Source organism: Candoia aspera, chromosome 4, assembly GCF_035149785.1.
Source record: "Candoia aspera isolate rCanAsp1 chromosome 4, rCanAsp1.hap2, whole genome shotgun sequence".
Taxonomy (NCBI): Eukaryota; Metazoa; Chordata; class Lepidosauria; order Squamata; family Boidae; genus Candoia; species Candoia aspera.
This window is the reverse complement of record NC_086156.1, coordinates 103,977,662-103,987,934: the sequence shown is the minus strand read 5'-3', so window position 1 is coordinate 103,987,934 and position 10,273 is coordinate 103,977,662. Positions and strand designations below refer to the sequence as shown.

General features: G+C 41.2%; 2 protein-coding genes across 2 annotated transcripts; both read right to left on the bottom strand.

The window, feature by feature from the left end:
- Positions 1–1,595: 1,595 nt before the first annotated feature.
- On the bottom strand, positions 1,596–2,537 carry LOC134496810 (olfactory receptor 10AG1-like). The gene has a single exon (XM_063302523.1). The coding sequence runs from the start codon at positions 2,535–2,537 to the stop codon at positions 1,596–1,598; it is 942 nt and encodes a 313-aa protein (XP_063158593.1).
- A 5,881-nt stretch (positions 2,538–8,418) lies between these two features.
- Positions 8,419–9,739, bottom strand: LOC134496809 (vomeronasal type-2 receptor 26-like). Its single transcript, XM_063302522.1, has 2 exons — positions 9,661–9,739; positions 8,419–9,323 (listed from the first exon to the last, which is right to left on the bottom strand). Exons 1-2 carry the CDS (start codon positions 9,737–9,739, stop codon positions 8,419–8,421), a joined length of 984 nt encoding a protein of 327 aa, XP_063158592.1.
- Positions 9,740–10,273: the final 534 nt, after the last annotated feature.

The following is a 10,273-nucleotide window of genomic DNA, read 5'->3' as shown; positions in this document are numbered from 1 at the left end:
AAGTTAGCACGCATCACAAGGAAAATCACCGTACGATGGAGAGAGAAATATACCTGGTTTTTTTCACAGAGTAAATGCTTTTCCTTCTTCATTTCCTGGTTGCTGGAGGGGGGAATGAGATTTGAAATGTCTGCGATATACCTGATACTTTCTAGGTCTTGGAAAGGTTATATTATGGGTTGTAGTTCACACCATTCTGTTTGCGTTATAGGAGAAAACAGAATTAAAATGAATTAAAATCAACCCATTTATTAGAAGTTCCTTTTTGCATTAGGACCAAAGGGCCTGGTTCGTTAACTGGGTGAGGCTTAATTTCTTCTGTTTTGAGGATGAACAGACATACTAGAAAATCCCAGTGCTACCACCCAAAACTCATACTGCACATGGATCTGATATTGTTAGCTCCCCTCTTCTCAATTCTTCTCTTACTAATGCAGTACCTCAGACAGAGAGACTGGGGCAAAAGGCCTGTTATATTCCACCTGCTTTATACAGAGGATCAGTTATTTATCAACAATGAAAGCATTAATAACATTGTTTGAAGAGAGAGTATAATTGTTCCTCTTTGAAGGATGCATCATCCAAACTCCTTGTTTGTTCTTTGTTAAAACAAAACAAACAAAAAAAACAAGGCTGCTTGATTAATCACAAGAGCTACCGGAGCCTCTTCCCTTCTTGTCACCTCTTTTTTGTTTCTTTCTTTCTTTTGGATTCCATCCAGCTTTCAACTTGCCTGTTCGGCTTCACTCAGACCATTTAATAATACAGATATTAGAGAAACCAAAACAGAGCAGGGAACTGGCAGCTGCCAACTCTAGGCCTCAAACCACATATACAGCAGTCCCGCAGTTGAGATCTTCTGCTTCTTTCTGCTGCACAAGCACCTTGAAGGAGACTTTTCAGGGTCAAGTTAAAAGCCCCTAACCCACATATATATCTTCCCAGGGAGAGCAAAGCACTGGCCCGACTATATATTCGCAAATTAGGCAGCTACCCCTTCTACAAAAAACACTTTCCCAGGGTAATTAAAAGTATCCGCTCAGTCATAAAACTTGGAGAAGGCCAAGGAAAGATGGTAAATTTGAAGAAAGAGAAGATACCACCAGATGAGCAGAGCTCTGGGAAAGCAAAAGATAGTAACTCCCTACACAGAAACGATGTTCATAGAATATTGCCTCTTTGTTTTTTCAAAAACTATCTTCATAGTCTTCCCCATTGCTTCATAGTTACACACTAATTACCTCATGGACCTCACTATGTTCCATCCAAGGAAATAAGTTGTTGCTGTATCCAGTCACATGTCTATTCTAATCTGAATAAGACTTTAACCCCATGCCTCTTCATGCCTGCCTTTTCATCCAGTGCTGTCAGTAAATCAACTTACACTTCAATGTGCTTGTGCCCTGCTCTCTGATTCAAATGTAACCCTAAGAAATCCTTCTACAACCCCAATGGACCAAGAGCCCCCTGTTCCTCAATCAGAGAAGAGGTTGACATCCGTGCATTGTTCTTGCAGATGACCTGTATGGTCTCAAGCTCCTTGCATTGACTTGTAATCTGATGAAGGGATGAAAACAGTTCATGCAATTGTATGATTACATAAAGAAGATTCGTTTCCTTGCTACCGATTTCTTGAAAGCAGCTTTTATCTCTTCATTCCTCAAGCTGTAAATGATGGGATTCAAGGCTGGGGTCACTACCGTGTAGAGCAGGGCAAGGAACCTGTTCCTATCCAAGGAAGAAGCCAAATTGGGACGAATGTGGGTAGCAGTGATGGCTCCATAGTAAAGGAAGACAACAATTAGATGTGAGGAACAGGTGGAAAATGCTTTGTGCCGATTCCTGGCCACTGGCATCATGAGAACAGTGGAGATGATAAGGATGTAGGAATAGAGGATGAGTAAAAGGGGTACCAGGACAAAAACCACAGTTAGTATGGCATTGGCTACTTCATATTTGTAGGTATTGGTGGAAGCCAGCCTTAGAACTGGCATAAGATCACAGAAGAAATGGCGAATTCTATTCAACCCACAGAAGGGAAGAGTAAAGATTGAAATGGAGTGCCCCAAACCCATCAAAATCCCAAAGGTCCATGAGGTGGCAGCAAGCTTAGCACACTCCTTATAGTTCATGATATATGGGTACTGCAAACGTTTGCAAATGGCAACATAGTGGTCATATGCCATGACACAAAGAAGACAACACTCAGTGACACTAAAGAGAACAAAGAAACACAATTGAAACCCACAACCGCAAAGGGATATACTCGGTTTCTCTGTTAACAAATTCACTAGAATCTTTGGGCTGATGGTCGAGGTGTAGCCAATTTCCAAAAAGGACAAGTTCCAGAGGAAGAAGTACATTGGGGTGTGAAGGGTGGGACTGACAATAGTGAGGGTCAAAATCAGGCTGTTGCCCATCAAGGCCATGACATAGAACATTAGGACCAGACAAAACAAAAGTTCTTCTATCATCTTGAAATCTGAGAAGCCCAGCAGGACGATCTCGGTCAAGCAGGTCCAGTTGTCTTTTCTCATGATTTCATCCAGATAGCACCTTGGGAATACAACAGGAGTATGAAATAAGGCATTATACAATGGTTTTTTACCATTTGGGTTTTGAAGAAGCAGGATGGGAAGAGTATTGGAGCTTTTGAACTTGGTGTTGCAGAACACTTCTGAGAACACCAGGAAAACAAACAAATGGCTCATCAAACAAATCAACCCAGAGTTCTCACTTGTGGCACAAATGACCAGGCTGAAGTTACCCTAATTGATTTGTCAGAATTTTCAGTGCCCAGTATTTAAATATGGCCTCTGGAGATCAGGGGACAGAGATGTTTGCAACATGCTGCCTTCTTTGTTTATTTATTTTGCTTGTTTATTGTTGCAAGCATTCTGTCCATAGTAAGAATTCAGTAAGAATTATCTTCATGTTTACAGATGTCCCTTGAATTAAAAACCGTTCATAACCGTACTAAACTCAAAGTGAAAATTTGACAATAAAACTCCCTTAATATACCACCAAACTTCAATTAAAAGTAAAACTCCTTTTCATGAAGTTGCAGACCAGGAGGAACCATCCCACCCAACATGACCTTGGTAATTACAAGGTATCAATCTTACTTTGTGAATCGTTTTCTGATGTTTTTTATATAGAGGGGGTATTTCTCCTTAAGGAAAACTGGAAATGCTCTAATATTCTCTGCCTAGAGATGGTCCTGAAGATTCCCCTGCCCTAGATGAGTCTTCATGTATTCTTTCCTCTGGAAAAAAATAATTGATATTATGTAGGCTGTTTACATCAGCCAACATCAATGATCCAAAGGAACCACTGGATTCCTAGAGGATCTGAAATTCCAGAGAGACTGGAAGACTTTTTCTCTAACAAGGCCTCATGACGGAAACACGAGGATTCATCCTGGGGATTTGGTGAATGGACACCAGAGGACAACCTGGATCCTGGGGGAAGCATTCCTTCCAGAAGAGCGAGGAAACCTCGTGCCCTCAGATGCTAGATATTTTGGTTTACAGTTTACATGACTGCCTGACCATTTGGGGTGCTGGCTGCTCTTATAGGAATTGTAGTGTCAAAGTTAATGCCTACCATATCATAACTGACATTGTCCCTACATTTCCTGCCAGGGGGATCCATAAGCACATGGAAAATCTTTGGGCAGAGCACCATTGTAACATCTCTCCTCTTCCCTGAGCTCTAGAAATGCCAGTTGATTTCAGTCCCATTCACATTCTTTCCGTACCACCTGATGCTCACGTCATCTGAATCTCAAACAGTGTGGTTTGATGCCGTACTTACTGCATATGGCATTTCTTCTACTTCTTGCTTTGAAATACCCAGGAAATGTTGCTGCCAATGGATACTGGGAACATCTGGATAGGGAGCTGGTCAGATTGGGAATTAGCCCATCTTTGTCTAAATTTAATAAAATATAGTATGATTCAGAATTAATTATCTCTTGGGATGCATATATGGCCTTCTGTTATCGTTGCCTAAAGCTTTTCCCATCTTTAATAAATCTGTTTTTATTTGAAATGCTGGCGAATCTCTTGCTGAAACACAGTAATTACCTTGTAATTTAACAAGGGACAGGTTTGGTGAGTTGGTACCTCCCGTTCTGGAACTTCATGAAAAGAAGGTTGGTTTTTAAATAATATTTAGTGGAACATTAAGAGAGTTTTATTGTCAGGGTTTGGTGTTGCTATTGTTGTTGTTAGGGTTAATATTTAATTCTTTTGAGCCTGGTACGGACCATGCCTGAAATGTTGATGTTCTGTCTAGGTGGAAAAGGCCATTCTTTATGTAACAGGAATGGCTGATGAATGATGGTAAACAATGAAAGCAAATTACATTTAATAGAAAACTAAGCTGCCGTTGGTCTAAATCAGTTTTCTCCAGTCTGCAATCCTCCCACTACATTAGGATTTCAGAATTTCCAGCTAGAATGTCAGTGCACAATTTCAGATATGAAAAATACGTAGTTTGGTCTAGTGGTTACGGTGCCGGGCTAGAAACCAGGAGTCTGTGAGTTCTAGTCCCGCCTTAGGCATGAAAGCCGGCTGAGTGACCTTGGGCCAGTCCCTCTCTCTCTCAGCCCAACTCAACTCACAGGGTGGTTGTGGGGAGAATAGGAGGAGGAAGGAGTATTAAGTATGTTTGCCGCCTTGAGTTATTTATAAAAATAATAAAGGAGGGATAAAAATTAAATAAATAAATACATCAGTAAAAATAAACCTGATTTTTATTTAATTATCATTACTGACAGTATCCTTGCAATAATAACAGAACTTATTAGAGACCATACCAAACAAATCAAACATAAACTTGAGGGGCCATATTGACAGTTTGAGGACTGAACATTCTGAGAAATCAATTCTGAGAAAAGGTCCTAGAATGGTTGTGTGATTCACTAAGATGATGTAATCACACAAAAGTTGCACATGACACTACATTAAAACTGTGGTCTCCCTTTCCTATTAAGGAAAGTCTCCTATTAAGAACTTAATCAAAGGTGCTATTTCTGAGTAAATATACAGGAAGCAATATAGAGGTCTCTAGTATGAGAAATGTGTTTAGTTGTTAATAATTGTTTGAATTCATTCTTCAGTTCCTTTCCAAACATTTCTCTTATGTTCTCAAGCTTTGAACTGGATGATACCATAAAAAAAGACAACCAGACCTGCTTGACCAAGATTGTCCTGCTGGGCTTCTCAGACTTCCAGAGTAGGTGAGAACTTCTGTTTTGCCTGGTTCTAATGTTCTACTTCATGGCCTTGATGGGCAACAGCCTGATTTTGATCCACATCATTCTCAGTCCTAACCTTCACTCCCCAATGTACTTCTTCCTCTGGAACTTGTCCTTTCTGGAAATTGGCTACACCCCATCTATCAGCCCAAAGATGCTAGTGAACTTATTATCAGAGAACCAGACTATATCATTTTGGGGGTGTGGATGTCAAATGTGTTTCTTCCTTCTCTTTGGTGACACTGAACGTTGTCTTCTTTGTGTCATGACATACGACTTCTATGTTGCCATTTGCAAACCCTTGCAATATCCCTATATCATGAACTACAAATTTTGTTCAGTATCTACCCTCCCCTTTTGGGGGAAGGTGGTGGAGATGGTCGTCGCACAGCAGCTTTAGAGATCTCTGGATGAAGCGTATTATCTGGATCCCTTTCAGTCAGGATTCAGGCCTGGGTATAGGACAGAAATGGCATTTGTCGTGCTTTTTGATGACCTCTGGCAGGAATGGGATGGGGTTTGTGCATCCACCCTTGCTCTGCTTGACCTCTCAGCAGCCTTCAATACCATCAACCAGGGTCTCCTTCTAGACCAGCTCCAGGGATTGCGGGTGGGCAGTGTGGTATGATGCTGGTTCTCCTCCTTTCTACGGGATCAATACCAGTCAGTGGTGATTGAGGGGGAGAGATCCTGCCCTCAGCCCCTATTTTGTGGGGTGCCACAGGGTTCAGTACTCTCTCCGCTCCTATTCAACATCTGCATGAAGCTGCTGGGTGAGTTCATCCGTCACCATGGAGTGAGGAATCATCAGTATGCTGATGATATCCAATTATACATCTCTGCCCATGGTGAATTAAGAGAGACTGTTGATGTCCTATCCCATTGTCTGGAGGCTGTGGGGAACTGGATGGGGAACTACAGGCTTCAACTGAACCTTAGTAAGACTGAGTGGCTCTGGGTTTGGGGCCTTCTTGTTCTGGGACTATACCATCCTTGCTACTGAATGGGGTTGCACTGCACTGCCCCAGACAGACCTGGTGCACAACTTGGGGGGTCTTCACCTTGAAGAGCAGGTGGCAGTCATGGCTAGGAGGCCCTTTGTACAGCTTCAAGTTGTGCATCAGTTGTGCCCATACCTTCATCAGGAGGCTCTGCTCATGGTCACTCATGCCATGATCACCTCCTGGGTGGACTATTGTAATGCGCTCTTCATGGCACTGCCCTTGAGGAATATCCAGAAGCTTCAGCTAGTACAAAATGCAGCAGCGCAGGCAGTTATTGTGCCTCTAGAACAGCACACATTACACCTCTTCTCCACAAGTTGCATTGGCTGCCAGTTTGCTTCTGAGTCCAATTCAAGGTGCTGGTTTTGACCTTTAAAGCCCTTCATGGCATGGGGCTGGGTTACTTGAGGGATCACCTCTTCCCGATTACTTCCACCTGTCCCATCATGTCTGGCAGAAAAGGCATGCTCCAGGTCCCATCTCTTAAGGAACTATGTTTGGTGGGACCCAGGAGACAGGCTTTTTCTGCCATGGTGCCCACCCTGTAGAACATCATCCCCTCCAGGTAAGACTGGCCCCTTCTTTGACATCTTCTGTCCTTCAAGGGAAGACCCTTAAAACTTCGTTATGTCAACACACTTGGGGGTTTCATGGAAATGAAGATTTAGTGAGGTGGCCACATTGTGTGTAACATCTATGGTGTCTCCACCCTTTTTAGTTTTTTTTTATAGTAATAATATTTATGTTTTAATTTTAGAGTATTTTTGTAATAATTGTTTTTTATAGTTTTATTGTACACCGCCCAGAGTCAGGTTTCTGTGAGATGAGCAGCATATAAACATGATTGATAAATAAATAAATAAATAAATAAATAAATAAATAAATAAATAAATAAATAAATAAAGACAAAGGGAAGGAGAGGATGAGCCTAGGATTGAGGGCAGAGCCCGCTAAGGGATGGGGTGACATTAAGAAAGGAGGGTGATTAAAAGTACAAGAAAGCAGTAGAGACCCATATAAAGGTAACAGAAATTGATTAGAGAGGAAGATTGATACATGAGAAAAGCAGAAAAATATCACTGTTTCTCTCTCTTTGCTGTTTACTTAATAAACATTCTCTGTTTCATCATTTTTTTTCTGTTTTTCCAAAATCTTCCAATATTGTCTTAAACAAAGAATAACTTATTTTAATCAAAGTGCGGCCCAAGAATTGTAAGGAGAAAAAAAATGAGTATTTACTTGCATACAGAAAAAAAATGTGTATGCAAGTAAATGGCATAGTACAGTGCAGGAGAAAAGATGGCCTTCGTTAGGGCAAGCAAAACATCCTCCTCCTTGCTTCAAATTACTCACATTCTATTCTCTATTTAATGAATGTTTTGAATTCTCAGACTTCTCTGAGATCCCTTAGTTAACTATATGAATAAACTGAACCTGAGATATGATGCTTTAAAGAAAAAAAAAACCCTCTGGCCTGGAGATCAAATACTTCATACAGGCTGGTTGTATCCAAAATGTTTGATTCTGTCCATCAGTTCCAGTGAAATGATACATCTAGGATTTAACTCCAATGCTCTATGACTGAGAGCTATCTAAGATAATGTGAAGGAAGAACTGATCACATATTGGGATTTTGTATAGGAGCAATATGGTTAAAATGGACTGTCTTCTTAGAGTGGGCCATTGAGCGCCACAATGTTTATTTATGCAGCTACAAGCAAGTTCTTCACATGGGAGTAGAGAATCTACAATGACCTTCTAATATTCTCAGTAATATGGGGGTGAGTTAAAGAAAGCTTTTCAATACAAGGAAGAAAGAGATTACTTTCTGATGGATTGTGATCAGGCAAATAGGTTCACACTTCTCTTCTTCTTCTGAAATAACTAAGGTCAAACATTTATTAATGTCAAATATTCAGTAATTATCTATAATGAGATAGTTAGAAAGATAGATAGCTACATAGATGGATGAATCATGAAGATTTTAGCAAAAAGCAAACAGTTAGCATTCAACCATTCTAAACTGTGCACCTAACAAATGGGCCAATCTTCACTCTGAATCATTCAGGGATGGCCCTTTTCAGCCACAGGAACAATCGTATTTTTCTATTTTAGAGCTACCACATGCTACTCCTGGCTTCTCATGCAGTATCAATCATTCCTTTTCCTTACCAATTGCTCCTTCTTATTTAATTCAGGCCTCATTAGAATAATGTAGCACTTGGGAAGGAAAATACAACTCAATAAACCAAAAGCAGAGGCTAAGATGGAGAAGATCTCCACGGCTACCATGGATTTTCCCTTTGTGCTCAGGTAGGTGGGGATGAAGGACAACCAAACGCTGCAAAACACCAACATGCTGAAAGTGATGAACTTGGCTTCATTGAAACTGTCAGGCAGTTTCCTGGCAAAGAAAGCCACCGTGAAGCTGACAATGGCCAGAAGACCCAGGTAGCCCAGCACAACGTAGAACATGACATCTGAGCCTTCATGGCACTGCACTAGGATCTCGCCCACTTGGGAATGCTTCTCTAATTCTGGAAAGGGGGGCTTGTTCACCAACCAAACAGCACAGATGCAAATCTGAATCAAAGAACAAACCACCATGACCAAGATTGCTATCCTCCTTCCCACCCACTTCCTCATCTTATTCCCTGGTTTGGTAGCCACAAAGGCCAGAACCACAGTGATCGTTTTGGCCAGTATGCAGGAAACAGCAATGGAGAAGGTGATGCCAAACACAGCTTGCCTTAAAAGGCAGGTCATCTTCCTGGGTCTTCCTATGAAGAAGAAAGAGCAGAGGAAACATAGGAGCAGAGAGGAGAGCAGGATACACGTGATGCTCCAGTTGTTGGCCTTGACAATGGGAGTGTTTGAGCGTAACCTGAAGATTCCCATCACAACGACTGTGGCCATGGAAAGGAGAAGAGCCAAAGATGTCAGAGCTGCTCCCAGGCCATCTTCATAGGACAGGAAAGTCATTACTTTGGGAATACATTTGTGCTGATTCGTGTTAGGATACTGGTCTTCTGGGCACAGCTCACATCCATCCACATCTGAAGATCACAAGCAAAAATTCAGTATTCATAGTTTGTATAAATATTATCCACACTTTGTTTTATTTATTTGTTTGCTTGCCAACCCAAGGCGGTGAACATACCTAATACTCCTTCCTCCTCCTATACAGTACCTGAAGGAGAAAAACAAGTTTTGAATTCTACAAAACCCATTCAAAAAAACTGAATCAAGATAAGGATAACCTTTGATTTTACCATTCAAGAACCGAATGGTAATAAAGTCACTAGATGTAGGTAAGGGAAAAAGATACTCCGCTAGTACAAAATTGAAAATCTCTGGATGTTCTCCTAAGAAGCTCAGAGTTACTTCACTTACCCTTTTGAGTTGAGATCCTCCCTGAGGGGCACGGAATACAATCATAGCAACAGATTTGTTTTCCCTGCTGAATAAGCATGCTGTGTCCAGGATGGCAGCTCTCAACACAGGTAGAATTCGGCACCATCTGTTAGTATTGTCCAAAAATCAACAACAGGATTTAAAATCTTAGATGGATTCTTTACCACCCACAATCCCCCAATGACCATAAATCTTGATTTACCACTGCCAATATTTCAGTGTTCTCCCCACCTCAAGACAGAGATTAGATTAAGCAGCATTGTCTGAAAAGACCTAATTTTCAAAGCACTCATTTCAATTACAAATGGTTAAGCGGCACAGATTTCTCCTCTCTTAAGTTAAAATCCATCCAATCAGTCTCCTAGAACCAGCAGTCCCCAAAGAGATAAGAACATATGGATCTTGGAGAAGTCTTCATTCACCAATTTCTCCATCATTTCTAATTCGAAAATTATTCTGAGGCTGTCTTAGCTAACTGGTGCTCAGGTAACCCTGTCCATCTTTCTACCCAAAGCCCAGAGCTTATATGCTCTGAACCAGCCTTTCTCAACTTTTTGACCCTGGAGGAACCCTTGAAGTATTTTTCAGGCCT